Genomic DNA, 16,581 nt, shown 5'->3' with positions numbered 1-16,581 from the left:
ACCTGTTCCTGGATGTAAATGAATGTCCTCTGATTAATCTCAAATCAGACTTATACAGAGAAGATATAGTCAAATACTCATTTTCCACCAAAATGAGTGCTTTCTTACAGGAAAACCTGATAAAAAAGGTGAGAGGCTCCTTTCCTATTGTGAGTATGCCGTGCTGTTCTGTTTTGTTGCTGGTGTGTCACATAGTAAACAGTGAAAATGTTACTGTGGTGATTTTTGGAATAGTGGAAAGACTAACAAAGACAGTTATTTTTTTCTGTTGAGTTTGAATGAAATGAATTAAAATGCGTGAGGTCAAATGACTGTTGGTGGCTTTATTGGAGCATATTAACTGTGTGTTTTGGACATTAATAAATGAATAATATAATATAAAAATCAATTTTATATTCACTTCAAGGCCCGTCACATAGCATAACATAAAAGGGGCAGATTCAGATATGTCGGACAACAGTCCTTTGGTGTAAAAGCTAACTAGGAGCGTAATCAAATTTAAACTAACAATATACTGTACGTATAACACAGTACCACAATCTAAGATGAAGATAATAACCAGGTTACAGGGGTACAAGGTTTTTATTTGTCATTGTACGACAGGGTTGCACAACTACATTTAGATTCCAGTCCCAATTTGCTACATAGGAAAGAAAAGAAAAGAAAGTATATTATAAGTGGAGCATGGAGGATGAATTAAGGAGTCTCACAGCCAGAGGAATGCCACAGGCAGCTGATACCTCTGTATCTCTAGGCAGAAGGTACAGGGAAATATGATCTGGTTGTCCAAACAAAAAAACTAAAACCCAGACGGCCAAAACCAAGAAGGTGACGGCGAAAAGACAAAACTCAAGGCTTAAAAACTGCGTCCATAAACGAATGGGTGACGTCACGGTGACTACGTCCACTTCCTATCCAGTCTGTGGTGCACCCGTAATTTGGACGAAGTGACCCTTTAACTTTCAACATTCAACACACAATGTTCTTGAGCATCAGTTTCACGTGAAACAAAGCAGGATGACAGAGAACTTCACTGCTCAGCACAGTGTTCAAACCGAGCTTCTCCTCCGAGTGGGACCTCGAAACGCTGCAGCAGAAGCTTTTCAGCTGGGTTTGCAAGTCATTGACAAACCGAACATTATTGACAAAGGTACACAAAGGGTCAGTGTCACCGTGACGACGGGCGGAGTGGAAAGTTTCCTCTAGATGCCCCGTACACACTGCTGCTTGTTGTCAGCTTACACACACGGCAGCACGACCTGCATTTATCCTTCCAGCTGGAGCATGGAGCGCTGGGATCAGCGGCTGAACTTTGAGTCACAGTAAACATTATGGATGTCAATATTGATGGTGCTCTATGGATGTTAAAATGTCAAGAGAGGCTCCTTCAGGCATATTTCATTCCAGTGGAAGTTAGCTAACGTCTCTATAACGTCTATATACATGCTGCTCTGGACCAGCGGCTCTATACATGCCGCTCTGGAACAGTCTGATGTCACTCAGGCAGTCCGACTGACTCATTTGAAGCTTTTAAAGTCAGCCACTGTTTGTGAATTCTGTTTCATTCATCACATCCACTCTGCTCCCACACTCGTGCACTACTAGGACTCCTGCTTCTAAAGCACCATTTGTTTTCTGTGTATCTGTGTTTTCCCTTAAAATCACATATAATATAACAAGTATTGTTGTTTTGGAATATGTATTTTTTCCTCTAATGCTGCAGTCATCATAGTTTTTTATATGAATGAATGCTATTTTTGTGCTATATCTTTATCATCCAAAGACTCATAATAACGATAACATCTTTATAAGTGGTTTATTCTCCCACAAGGTGCATGTTTCCAACCATGAATAAAACAACAACAACAACATCTCCATCTGATTTGATAGCAGCTCAAAGAGACTTTTCCCTCTCAACTTCTCTGATGGCCATTTAAATAACTGTTCTAAGCCCAAAGAGGCTTATATAATATTTCACACCAAATCTAAATCAAGACCCAAAAAAAATAAAAATACAGAACTTTGTTTCTTCTTTTCAACCTCATTAACCATCTCACCCTGTCAGGTCTACCTTGTGGCTCTTCGTTGGGGCTGGAGCCCCTCGTTGGGAACCACAGGTCTGTATTTACAGGAGCTCCCTGTTAAAAAGCTGTATATACTTTATATCAGTCATTAGTACTTTCACTTTTGATACTTTCAGTACATAATGCCACAAATACTTTATGAAAGACCTCTAATTGTAATGGTGTATTTTTACATTGTGGTATCAGTACTTTTACTTCAGTAAATGATCAGAGTACTTCCACTAGTGGAAAACATTTTGGTGCCATCTGCTGTTTAAAATCAATATGGCAACGCTACTGAGTACAGACTGATATCAGAATAACTTTGAAGTGTTTATGGATGAAATTATAAGCATTTCACATTAGAATACAGAAAAGCTATAATTACCACTGGTGGGAATAGCAGTTGCTTGAGTATTTTAATCAAGGTTGAATTATGTATTCTTTTCATTTTATGCCATTTGTACACCACTTTACCAATACATTGGTATTGTTATAGTAATATTGTTAAAAGTGTTATACAATGAATGAATGAATAAGCCACAACTCAACTTGCTACAATAAACATGCTGCTCACTCATACACAGGTACTGTTACTCAAGAACCGTTACTGAAGTACACATTTGGAGGTTTTTATATGCAAGAATTTTCACTTTCTGCTACTTTATACTTCTACTCCAGAACATCTCAGAGAGAAATATTGCACTTTCTACTCCACTACATTTATCTGGTTATGTTTCTTATTAAGATTTGACATGAAGACACCAATAATAAGCTTATTGTTCAACTCACAACTTTTTGCCGTGTTGTGTCTTTCACAAAATCAGTGCGTCGTAGTGGCTCCTTGTTACATTTCTATGAGTTGAGATGTTTTCCCTCTAAATGTCTCGCAAGGTTTCATTTTAAATGTTGAAACGATCCAATATTTCACTGATTCTGAACAGATTTGTGTACCTGAGCTTATTAATCTCCTATTAATCACATCACGACCTGTCAGATTTATCTGGTGACCCTTTTGGAGGAGCCCGACCCCGAGGTGCCTAAGCATACTCTACATCCTCCACTGCATATAAAGTTTATATTATAAACGTATCATAAGCTGGCAGCGGCCAGTCTTCTGCATCATTTTTAATGTTGGGTCTTTGAGTACATTTAGCTGATGACACCACTCAGGTAACATTTGAAATACAGACCTTTTACTTGAAATGGAGCATGTTTACATCGTGCTAATGCTCCTTTTGTTAAAGTCAAATATCTGAGTATTTCTTACACTACCGATAGTCACAGATAAAGCTATCTTTTATCAACTATTTCAGAATTGAGCTCAAACAAGTTCATAATTAAGGTACAATACCTAACAGACATGGAGACCTCAGACGGTCATTCGGAAAGTGGCCATTAGAGGAGGTTTCGGTTAAAAACTCGTTCTTTGGCTTCAAAAGGATGTGAAACAGAAATAATAGGTGAGCAAACGTCAGCAGATAGCACCTTCTAGTCTTCCAGCCACAGCCTTCGGGGGCAATTAGGGGTTCAGCATCTGGCCTAAGGACATTTACTTAGGAGCCGGTGATCAAACCCACAATATCCCCATTAGAAGATGCCCCACTCTTCCTCTAAGCCACAGTAGCCACAGTATTTGGCACCTTTACAACAGAAAATGACAGCAGCTTTTGAACCTTCTCATGTCTCCCTACTTGTTTCCCACAGGTGGAAAAATGTACTGTGGTGTTTGGGCTCTCTTAGTTTTTTGGTTAATGATATGTCTTTGCTGCATCTTGAATCCACGGATGAATGAATACAGACTGTATAAAGTCTTTGAATGGAATGAACTCGGGTACGTTCACTCCATTGGAGGCACAAAAGTCAGACATCTCAAATCCAACATAGGGGCTTTAATTATGGAGCGAATGAGTGCTCATGACCGTTTTGTTTTGGCCAACCTTGAAGTTAGCCTCGCCCTGGTTCTCGTGTCAAAAGGCCAACGGGATTTATCATCGGATTTTGATTATTTACAGAAAATAAGCTCTGTGACAAACAAATGTTTATGACACCCAATATGTTTTGTTGAGGAATCTTTTTCAAATTAACACAATTTTTATGACCTTTGAAGCGTGAATGCAATCGGCAGAAGTAAATAGCTATTATTGACTTATTTTATGTCATAGAATAAAACATGTAAATGTCTTGGAGTTTATGTTGAATGTACCTCATTTCAGGCATCTAACCAAAAACCCATTAAAAAAAACATTGAAGTGCAAGCATTCATTCCTGTGTTTTATTCCTGCAGCTCTTCACTGTAAATAATTATGTTTCTGGAGGTTTCATTTGTTTAAACTATAAATCATGTGGGTTCACCTATAGCTCTGATTTTTCTTTGTTAAAAGGCAGTTAACTTAAAAACAGTCATCTCTGGATGTAGCTTTGTGAAAGACTTGTTCCCACTCAAAGCCCCTGGTTGGATTGTCATTGACCACAGGAACCCGAATCTGAAGAGATGTTTGTTCAGATGGCTGACGTAGATGTCAGGTGCTGAAAGTATTGCTGCTGTATGCCACATGTATGCTTTATGGAATGGACGAAGAACAATCACGTCTGTAGATGTCTCTCTCAGATAACATAGATACATGTACAGTCCAGCAGGTCCTGACATCCACCTCTTCTCCCTGATGTCCGCAGGTTAAAGGCTCTACCCACATTTAAATGAATGAGAAGACCGAATTGACGTGAACCCTTCCTTACACAGGACGGACAGGTTTGATGTGACTCTCCATCTGCTGTTTTACTCCCATGACCCCCTGCGGTTCTCGTGAACAGTGCCCTCCTCCTGTTCAAGGCCTCAGTATGCTTCTTACATACATAACGCTCCAAACGGCAGCAGGATATGCGAGGCAGCTTTATCCGCTCGTGAATGCGTAGGTTAAAGAAAGTCTATCATTCTACCAACTTCATCTGTACTAAGCCCCTGATTGTCATTCTTCTACTTTGGAACGTTAACACAAATTGTGACCACCAAAGGGTTTTCAGACGCTTTTAGAGCCGACAGGCACTTGGTTTGAAGCATACTGATGTATTCACTGCTGTAAATCAATGCAGCCCATTCTCCCCCCAAAAACGTCTTCTTTTCATACGCTTTATATTTATGTGACAAAGCTCCTCATGGGGACATTCAGCTGAGACCAAGCTTCCCTTCACAGTACATATTGATTCAGTAAATACATTTGGATGATTTACTATAACCAGAGGCTAGTCTATCAATGTCTTGCATGTACTACGCAGTATAATAAATATGGTTGTTAACACAACACAATATGTTATCATGTTATGTATTGTCCTATTTTTAGCCATGTGTCTACGGATGTTGGTCAGTCCACAGCTTTGGTCCCCACTGAGGTGTCTGTTGGAGGGTGTTCTGAAATGCTGTACAAAGGATCATGGTTAAGGACCAGTCAGGCTGCTGCTGCCAGGAATTTAACCAAATACTCAAATGAGAGATGATATAACTCCTGTTCTACGCAACCTACACCGGATACCCATATCTTTTAGAATTTTAAAGTGCTTCTCTTAGTTTTTAAGGCACTTAATGGCCTGGCCTTTTATTTCACAGACTCAATATTGTTTTATGATCCTCCATGCACCCAGGTTTCTGCAAAGCTGCCCCTATAACTGTTCCCAAGGTCACCACCAAACCTTTGGGGATGCTACTTTGAGCTACTATGCCCCCCAAAAAGAGGTACTGCAAACTGAAATGTGGTTTTGAGCTTTAAGCTTTAAAAAAATTTCATTTTCATGATTTTCTCTCATTTTTCGATAATACTAAAACTCAATTTCTCACTTCCTCCTTGTGTATGTGAATGTTTTTTGAACTGTTAAACCTGTTTAAATGTCGGCTTGGTAAAACATTTTTGATATTTTTGTTGAAATTGTCATTAAATCCTGATGGAAATTGATAAATCAAAACAGAAGAAAGTCCGGTATCTCTGGCTGTAATAAGTATAAGTATATAACTGTAATAAGCCCGACCAATCACGTCATTGGACGGGCTGCCTGCCTGTCTACTTATTTGGCTCATTGCTCTTCCACAAGCTGCTACCTAAACAGCTGTGAGCGCTAACAAAGGCCATGATGGTTGTTTACATTCGTGATGAGAATTTTGGGGGCGTGGCTTTGGGTGATGGGCTGTCAGTGTTGCTGACTTGGCGACTTTCTTGCCAGATTTAGCAACTTTTTTTTTTTTTTTTATCTAGCATGCTTTGGCCAGATTCTCAAGATGACCAACCCTAGCTTGAAGTGTTTTTGCTGCTAAATCAGTTTGTGTTGCATTCTGTGCATGAAAGGTGTTCAGTCACTGTTATGTGTGTTTATTTACCAGAACGTTACAAATATTATCTCTCACCATGATTTACTGGAATTAGCTGTTGATATCGATCACGTAAATACACTTTGAAGCTTATTGTGGTTGACGGTTCAGATCCCAGCCCTCCCCTGATAGGTTTCCCAAGCATGAATGTCTGTAAATATATTTAGCAGCACATACAAGAAAAACAACAACATAAAGACAAGAAAGAAAGAAAAATTAATAAATAAAATTGTGGAATCAGAACTTTCACAGAATTAAAAGAAAACATTTGATAAGGCTGAATATCTGGGCACCTTTGGGCTCTTCATATTCAAAATCTCTCTCAGTCAAGACAATATTCAACTACTTCTGTTTCATAAATAAACACACATTCTTGCTGCGATTGGTCAACGTAACGTCGGAATTTGCTAAATAAGTAAAATTTGTGAAAAAAATATCTCTGGATAAAAATGTTGATTTTGTTGGAAAGATTCACAAAGACATTTTAAACAAATCGACAGATGTTAAAAATATATATTTGCAAAGTAGCAAAAACATCTGTGAACCATTTATTTGTTTGTAAGTTAAAAAACACATTTGTGAATGTTCCTTTTCAAAATGTTGTGCCATCAATGTATCCTTTAGTACTGATGTAATTAAGGCACTTTAAATGGATTTTATGGGAATTATGAAATGACAATGTACCCTCTTAATCCATACAGAAAGACCATTAAAAACAACTGTATATATTACAGTCCATTCATTTATAATTATTGTTATTATTAATCTATCCATACATTTAGCCCATATCTGAGTAAAACGATTAAAGACTTAAATACTGATGAACAATCGTTCTAACGATAATTCTTTCAATAATTATTAATTATTAATAAAGACCCATGATGTAAACCAACACCCCAACCTTAATAGAAACCTTAATAACAACTCAAACTTATCATTAACAAATCTGTCAAATATTTCTATTTAATATGTAAATGAAGGGCAAATTCTTGTCCCCATTCAAATATACTGACTTCATTAATTAAGAGCTTATTTTTGCAGTGCTTTCATCAAATGACAAATGAAGGGCTTCAATAACCAACACACTGTTTCAGTTGAAGGTGTGAGTTGGTGTTTCACAGTGATGCGTTCAGGTTCATATTGTTCCTGGTCCCCTCTCCTCCACTAACTAGACGATGGCTTTCCCTTCAGACCTCAGTACTTCACTGAACACGATTGTGGGCTCACTGGTTTCCGTGGGACACAACGTGCTGCAACTAGCAGCGCTGCCTTCATCCCTCGCTGGGCTTCACAGCCGTACTAAGAGTTCTACAGCTTGCGTTCTCCGGCGAGGATGCTCCGGTAGATGCTGTCCGTCAGAGGAACGTAGCTCTCCTGCTGGTAGTCCAACACATAGAGGAGGTCAGAGATCGTAGAGGGGTTGAAGCCGCTCTGCACCAGCTGGAACTTCTGCTGCTTGAAGGTGCTCGTCATCTCCATGACCTCCTGAGGACAAAATACAACAACAATCAGTGTCATTTCAATAAGTTATATATAGAGCAATTTTCACAACTGGTTAATTGTTTCGGCTAATTTGAAAAATATAGACTTGTGGTTGACACAGGAATGAAGCTAGCGTACGTTTATGCAGGACACGGAAGTTATACGCCCCAGCTGTAACCAGCTGACAGCCAGCCGGGAGCAAATTCCCCTTCCTTTTGAAATAATAAAGTTGATATAAAAACAAACAAACACATAATCGTCTTTGGAGCCTGTTTTGTGGAAACATGTGTTACGTAGAAGAACTCTGTAGCACAGTTAAAAAAATACAAATAAATGAATTAAAAGGTATATACGGGATTCGAACTCATATCATTGAGTGGAAAAATAATTGTCAAGCGGAGGCAGTGCCATTACGCTACGATAGGCAGAACGTAATGCGTGGAGGCATACATAGCAATCTAAAACACAGTCAGCGGTCGCTCCTAAGAGCAGAGGAACCAGATCAACTTGTGACTGCACTGCTGGTTTACCATGCAGCATCTAGAAGTGTACCATGGGGCACTTTTGAATATAGCTGGTTTTGCGCTGCAAATTAATGAGGCAAACGTTTGTGATGTTGTCATGAGGTGAACATACACAATGTGGACAATAACACATCAGAGCTAACCATAAATGGCAATGCCATAACATGATGAATGTAACCAGCAAAGAACACAGAGGTATCAAGTTGAGTTCATTTGACTTTGATAAGTCAAAAAAGACATAATCACGTTCAATTTGTCAAAAAGTTTAACATGGATTAGATTATTTTCAATTGCAAACTGGACATAGTCTAGATATAAAATCTTCATTGGTAACTCTTGTGTTAAAGTTTTAACCCATGGTAAAATTTAACGTGATTATGTCTTTTCTGACTTGAACTCAACTTGATACCTCTGTGTTCTTTGCTGGTCGGTTTGGGGGAATCTAAAACGATCAATGGTTCGCAGACAGCTAGCAAAAATGGGCTTTTATTGCGCACTGTTAAGAATCCCAGAAATCCAACCTTCTTCCATCAAAGTTCCAGTTTCATTTAAGATGTGCAGATCCCTCAGTATGTAGCCTGCTCTGGAACTCCTTCATTCGCAGAGACTCCTGTTCAACGGCTTAATAAAGAGCATCCAGGGAGCAACGATAAGCGTCTCCCCTTTTCATAGCTTTAGTGCACAAACTGATGTTTCAATTAAGGCGGGGGTGTTTGGGATAGATTCATGACTGGAGGCTACTTTTTTTCACGGCTTTATGTGTTCCTCCGGTGTGGTCAATTCGCAACCAGCTCGGACTCTTCGATCCTTTGCATGATCTTACTATTTCTAACATCATAGATGCTCGCATTTACTCCATCTACCTCAAACATTTAAAAACCGACGGGTAAGGTAAAGGTTTGAACGTTGTTATCTCTCTAACTAACTCTGCATTCTGTCTATCTTCCATAACCCGGTACTTGCAACGGCGTCCTGGTGCGAGGCAAGACGAACCCTTGTTTCTGACCGACAAAGAAAAGCCACATAAAAGTCCTGCCTTACCACCTGACTCCGTCTACTCTGCAAATGATGTGGACATCCTCCACAGCTTACGAATCTTGCGTTCGCCTGGGAGCCACAGATGTAGTTTATTACATGACATCCATTGCACTTCTGTCCATTCTGGGAGAGGGATCCCTCCTCCGTTGCTATCCCACAGGTGTATTCCTTTTTCCTCCCTGTTAAAGGGTTTTGGGGGATTTTTTTTCTGTTCCGATGTGAGGGCCCTGGGATATAGGATGTCGTATGCGTACGGATTGTAAATCCCGTCGAGGCTAATTTGTAGGCTAATTTGTGACTTTGGGCTGTACAGAAATGAATGGATCGATATAATTGCTGTTCAAAAAGCTATGAGCGCTACCTGGCAGACTATCATTAGTACCCCAATGCACGATAATAAATGAAAAATAATAAGCTAATAAAAATGCTGCATTAGAGTGGTTGGCTGGGGTTCACTGCACGATTTAGGTAGTATGACCTCCTCGGGATGCATGCTTGCTCCTTTTATTCGGAACATAATGTTTACAGAGGTCTGCCGCATGCTTGATGCTACACATAGATGGATCACATAACCGTAGGATGGGCCTCGTTTGGGAATGCATGCTTGCACCCTTAATCTTAAAATAATGTCTACTAAGGTCTGCAGCATGCTGCTGCTATGGTAAGTTGACCTTCTTTTTGGGGGATGCATGCTTGCGCCCTTTATTATTATAATTTAAAGTAGAGAAATACCGAGGTCCACAGCAGGCTTGCTGCTACACATAGATATTTCACATAAAAGTTAGGATGGCCTCGTTTGGGATGCATGCTTGCGCCCATAAGCTTACGATAATTGTCTGCTGAGGTCTGCAGCATGCTTGCTGCTACACATAGATAGTTCACACAAACGGTAGAATGGCCTCGTTTAGGATGCATGCCTGCGCCCTTAATCTTAAAATAATATCTGCTGAGGTCTGCAGCATGCTTGCTGCTACACATAGATTCCGATAGTCTGGGTGATGCTTTGCATGGGCGTCTTATCAGTCTTGGCGTTTGGTTCCGTTGTTTTTGGGGGTTATTGCTCGGTGCTCCCAGTCTTAGTTCATTAGCTGCTGGCTAATCCGGGGAGCATTCAAAGAGCGGAGCCATTATCGCCAAGTTTAACTGTATTCCATTTGTTGCAATACATGGTTAAAATCTATAACGAGTGTTCCTGACTGAAAATTAATTCATTAACTGAGAAAATAATTGAGGATTTAATAAAAGATTAATGGGAATTGTCGTCGCAGTTGCAGCTCTAGACATCAACTATAGAGTTCAGGGGGCTCCATACAGAAACTTCATTAGGGATTTACAGAAACATGTTTCCTAATTGCATTTAGGAAAAAATCCTATCTTCTCTTGGGAATTTAGCTATTATTGAATCGTCCTAACTTGGGAATTAAGTAAGGAATCCTAAATAAGGATGGCATAGACCTGGTCTTAAATTTAAAAAAACTGCCAAACAGCAGCAGCACTGTTGATAGGACATTATGGCAATGAGGATGGGAAACAACATGAACACCGACACATGATTGAAAGGTTATGCAAACTGTATGATGACATTTAAAATTTCCCTGACCATGTATTAATGTGTATATACATCGACTACCGAGAATAAACTATTAAAAAAGAGGTGGGGTTTCTGCTCCTCCACCTCCTTGTACATTCTTTTTAAAGGTCTGGTGCAGGGGCTGGAGCGGGTGCTCCTTCAAACACAGTTTGATCCCCATCGCCTCCTGTCTGCATGTCAAAGTGTCCTTAAATGAGACACTGAACCCCAAGTTGCTCCCCGGGCTCTTTCCAGCAGCTCACTGCTCCTAACGTTAAATGCAGATGTGAAATTTCATGTATGTGTAGATTTAGACTTGACAGGACGAGTGCTGATAGAAGAATCACATCTACAGTTACAGTTAGGATTCCTAGGTAACACTAAAGAGTCCCAGCTGACTGAATGGGCTTCATCAGCAGATATTAGCCTAATAGATATGGGTCAGTTGATAACTGATACGGATACCAAAAAAGCCGGCAAACTTTAGTGGCTGTAATAATTATGATGGGAGCAAAGGAGGAAGTCATGTGACATAATATAAACGGTTATAAAGTCCACATAGGTTCACTAACTTCAACCTTGATTGCTCTCAATTTTTCTATCAATTTAAAGTCATTGTAAAAAACAGTGACGCTTGTTGTCCTCAAAGATGGATGGACAATTGTGACAAACAACCGTGAGCTCAATAACAATGTCCCACCTCACAGTGTTCATTGCATTCATTCGGTCTTATTCACAATTCTTTTCAGGGTACTGGTGCCTAATGGGCACTAGAGGCCGTAACACGCATACTGACCAAGCACATGACATGCTGCTGCCTGTGCACAGAGTGAACGGACTGCATTCATATAGTCAGTTTAACCCTGGTAGGACTTAACACTTTACAAAGTACATTTACTCAAGTTGTGAGGGTAGAATTCATCAAATATCTGAGTTGGTTGGTTTAAGACATACGCATAATGGAAGGAATGTGCTTTTGTGAAATAGTCAAGAGGGTTGAAAGATCTGTAGATTGAGCTGTGCTAGCCAATGGAAACGAGTTTCTTTGTTTCCTGAAAAGCCGTAGAGGTCAGCTTTCCTTCTGTACGAGGAGACGGTGGCTGCCGACTTTGTCTGTCTCCTATTATGGATCAATGACAAGCTCAATAATCCATCAGTGTCCAAGCTTCTAGTGTTTCAAGAGAATTTCCGTGAAAAAGTACTATACACATTTGTACTTTACTTGTGTATACTGTGCTACTTTATACTTCTACTTCGTGACTATAATTCAGAGGTAAATAATGTACTTTTCAATCCACTACTGCGTTCATCTGAACCCTTTGACCCCCCTGAAGGTGTACCTGCCTGAGATCAGGTGTCTAACAAACTCCCCTACAGTCCCTTTTATGAAGAACACTCATCAACATAATCCAGGTGCAGATCCAGTGTGTCGGCGTGCTCGTTACCTGGAGCCTGATGAACAGCGGGCGAGCGTACGCCGGGACGTCCCTCATTACATGCTCAAACAGCTTCTTGCCGTTGAATGCGAGGCCCAGTCTCACGATCACGGCGGCCATACCCGCTCTACCCTCGTGCCCTGTGTGGACAACACAGTTCAATGTCATCACTCTCCAGCTCTGTGTTGGTCATTATTCTCAGGACCGGTACTAGAAACAGCACAGCTCACTGAGCTGCAAATTACTGCAGTACTAAATGTAATAGTAAATGTGGCACTATTCTGAAAACATCTGTACTGGAAGTTTTCAAAGGCGTCTATAACATACCTTGCACTTCCACTCCATACACATTGACTTCCTGGATGAAATCCACCAGCCCGAGCATCTCCGTTACCTCCGTCGTCGCTACATTCTCACCCTTCCACCTGAAATCAGGGAAACGGGATGGTTTAAAAATAGACCCTGCATATGAAACTGAAAATTTGAAAGTAAAATATATTGTTTTTAAGATCCAGAAACACAGGTGGATGCTGCAGCGTGGTTTTATTTCTGTATTCAACAAAGACAAACCAGCATGTGTTCTCTCTCTGAAGTCTGCCTGTACGCCTTATTGGCAAAAATAAGGCTGCCTGTATGTTTCAATAAAAAAACTGCCTGTATGTTTCATACAGGCAGCAGGAAACTGCCTGTATGTTTCAATACCCATAATAATACTTAGTGTGCCAGAAAAAGGTTTAGTATGTCCCAATACATACTGTGTCAAATGCAGTAAGCCAAAAATACCAAGATGTTCTACGGCATCCGGTCGCATTATGTAGTTTACAAGCCAGCATGCTTTTCTGGCTATCCTGACCCACAATCCTTTGCGCAGCAGATATATGAGCAGGAAGTGCCATGTTATGAGGAAGTAGTATGTCCCAGTTGAATGCAAACTGCATGCAAAAGCACTTGCTTTGTGAGAGCAGCAGCAGTAAAATTACGTGATTTAGAGACGCCCTCTGGTAGCGACCTGTCAATCACAAGGTAGCCCCGCCCTAAAGTATACTCTGCTTTATGGTCTATTTGACTGTAAATGGACATAATTTACTAAATGAACATCATGTTGTATTTAAGAAGAGACCATAAACTCATGTTTACAATGTTTACTGAGGAAGTAGAGTCATTTTCTCAGACTTCCATACAACCAGAGGAGTCGCCCCCTGATGGTCATTAGAGAGAATGCAGGTTTAAGACATAAAGCATTGGCTTCACTTTTCAGAACCGGAGATACCGTCTGTTTGAAGTCTGTCTGAACTCAGTCTGAACTCAGCTTACTAATCAAACAAAAAAAACAACAACAAGGATTCTTCTTCGACACACTGCAGCTTGTAATAACTGAAAGACATCACCTGGTGGTAAAAGCCATGCAGCACACCTTAATGTCATCAAACTGAAATAGTATTAATACTGCACTCATATTCACATTAGCACATTTAGAACATAAACATTGCCCACATATACAGAAATTAGAATGCAATTTTGAATTTAATTCTACTAGATAAAATAAATTGTGGGGTCCCATTTTAACCAACGTCAAACAAAATAAGAGACATAAACAACCTCTCACTCCAGTAGTTGAGTGTTTCCTTCAAGGACACTTCAACATGTGGACAGAGCTGCGTAAGCTACGAGCATGTACAGGGCGTTCATACTCTTTAGGGTAGCTTTGGTATTTCTAAACCTGGATCCTATTTCCCCATGCTGTGATTCTTATAATAAGACACTTATTATTATAATAAGCACTTTAAGTGGATGTAAACTGACGGTGAGGAACTGTCCAGTATGATTTCATTGCACCCTGTTTAGTGGCTGCAACGCTCTTCTCACTCAATGCTCAATTCTGGACCAAATTAAAAAATGGTTGTTGTCCCCATTATCACTTAGACAAAAAAACATGGGATCACAGGGTCCAGGTTAAAAAATACAGAAGTTACCCTTTAAAGACCAATGAAAGACTACGAAGGCCTCGGTGTTCGGTTGGTACCTGCAGAAAAGACATCTCCACACATCCCGTGCCACTGTACCTGAAGGTGTCTCCCACTCTATCTCTGAAGCAGATGAAGCCCTCCTGGTCTTCAGCCATGAGGTCGCCCGTGTTGAAGTAGGCGTCTCCCTTCACGAACACATTTCTCATCAGCTTCTTTTCTGTCAGCTGCTTGCTTCCAGCGTAGCCAAAGAACGGGCTCAAGGTGCTCACCTTGGACAGTAAAAGCCCCGTCTCACCTAGAAACAGGACAGAAAGTCAGGTGGATTCAACTTTCAAAGAATGACAAATCTTAAAGACAGATCTTTTGTGTAGATCTCTCTTACCCTTTTCCACTCGCTGACAGAAGCCATACGGATCTTTCACTGGTTCATCTTTCACCATGTCGTATTTCACCATATCGTACTTGAACAAGAGCTACACACAAAATAAAGAGAAAATATCATTACATTACCCAGAGGCGTTCAAATCTAAAGTGATGAATGGAATCACCCACAAAAAACTTCGGACTCAAAATCAGATACTTTTGACAGCAAGCATTCTGACACTAACTGGAAAATAAGCCTTTATTATCCACTGCCCCCCCAAACCCAACCCTGCCTTCCTCTCCGGCCTATCTGAATTCCTTACCCAGCTCTGCTCCATCTCACCTTCTATCCTGCTGCTCGGTGATTTCAATATCCACATCGACTCCTCAGACTGTAAAACAGCCCCAGAATTCTGGACATGCTTAGATGCTTCAACTTCACTCAACACATTGACTTGCTCACCCACAACTGCGGTCACATCCTGGACCTGGTGGACATGATGGACCTGGAATCACCATCCACCACCTCTCCGGCTCTGACCTCACCGTCTCCGACCACCTAGCCGTCATCATGGAGATCGACATCCTCATCCCAGAACCCAAACTCACGCGCACCATCACTCTCCGTAGTATCAAGTCCGTCTGCCCCTCATCCCTGTCAGCCTGTCTCACTGACAAATTCTCCACATTCACTCCCTCCCTTAGCCCCTCCCCCTCACACCTGGCCAACCTCTACAATAACACACTATCCTCCTGCCTTGATCAGCTTGCCCCTCTCAAAACCAGAACGGTCTGTTTCACCCGTACTGCTCCCTGGTTCACCACGGAACTCTGAACCTCATGAAATCCTGAAACGCAGACTAGAGATGCAGACTACTCTGCAACAAAACCGGCCTCACAGTGCACACCCTGGCTTACAAGGAATACATACAGCTATACAAACTGGCTCTCAACACTGCTCGCTCCACCTACTACTCTGGCATCATCCACTCTGGTTCCGCCAATCCCAAGGTCCTCTTCTCCACGATAAATAAACTCCTCAAACCTATGGACAATCTCTCCCACTCCTCCACAGCAGTGAAATGCAACTCCTTCCTGTCATTCTACAAAGCACAAATGTATACCCTCTACAACCAACTGGCCACTTCCAGCCCCGCCATGTCCAACCCTGTATCTGTAAATCCTCCACTAACTGACTGGTCACTCTCCCGATTCTCTCCCTCAGATCTCACTAAATCACTTTCTGGCATGAAGACTCCGACCTGTGACCTGGACCCTTTCCCTACTACTTTAGCCATGGCATGTCTCCCTGCCCTCTGCCCGCACCTCCTCTCTGTCACCAACTCCTCCCTGTCTACTGGCTCCTCCTCCTCTCTGTCACCAACTCCTCCCTGTCTACTGGCTCCTCCCTCCTTTTCTGTCTAAAATACTGGAACGCATTGTTGCCCACCAACTCCAAACCCACCTTGACTCAAACCAACTGTATGAACCATTTCAATATGGATTCAGATCTCATCACAGCACAGAACATTGCCCGTCTACGCCCCTCCCTCTCCTCCACAGCCGCTGAAACACTCATCCACGCCTTCATCACCTCTCGACTGGACTACTGCAACTGCATCCTGTACGGCTCATCCACCAAAATCATCAACAAACTACAATACATCCAGAACTCAGCTGCCAGTCTCCCACTCCCACACCAGAGACCACATCACCCCAGTCCTTCAAAACCTCCACTGGCTCCCAACCTCCTTTCCCCCCCTACTCTGTCCAAGCATCGA

The 16,581-nt window shown here is 41.3% G+C and overlaps 1 protein-coding gene across 1 annotated transcript in view; it reads right to left on the bottom strand.

Annotated features, from left to right (window-relative positions):
• Positions 1-6,501: 6,501 nt before the first annotated feature.
• slc27a6 (solute carrier family 27 member 6) overlaps positions 6,502-16,581 on the bottom strand; it is a gene marked incomplete at its 5' end in the record, with an annotated part of 39,203 nt that continues 29,123 nt past the window's right edge. The window contains 5 exons of the mRNA XM_079178654.1: positions 6,502-7,905; positions 12,480-12,610; positions 12,798-12,895; positions 14,534-14,732; positions 14,820-14,910. Coding sequence (XP_079034780.1) covers positions 7,729-7,905; positions 12,480-12,610; positions 12,798-12,895; positions 14,534-14,732; positions 14,820-14,910 — 696 coding nt within the window. The 3' untranslated portion in view covers positions 6,502-7,728. The remainder of the gene's footprint in view (positions 7,906-12,479; positions 12,611-12,797; positions 12,896-14,533; positions 14,733-14,819; positions 14,911-16,581) is intronic.

Source organism: Pholis gunnellus, assembly GCF_910591455.1.
Source record: "Pholis gunnellus genome assembly, chromosome: 18".
In the NCBI taxonomy this organism is placed as follows: domain Eukaryota; kingdom Metazoa; phylum Chordata; class Actinopteri; order Perciformes; family Pholidae; genus Pholis; species Pholis gunnellus.
The sequence above is the reverse complement of the archived record's forward strand: the minus strand, read 5'-3'. Positions and strand labels throughout refer to the sequence as shown.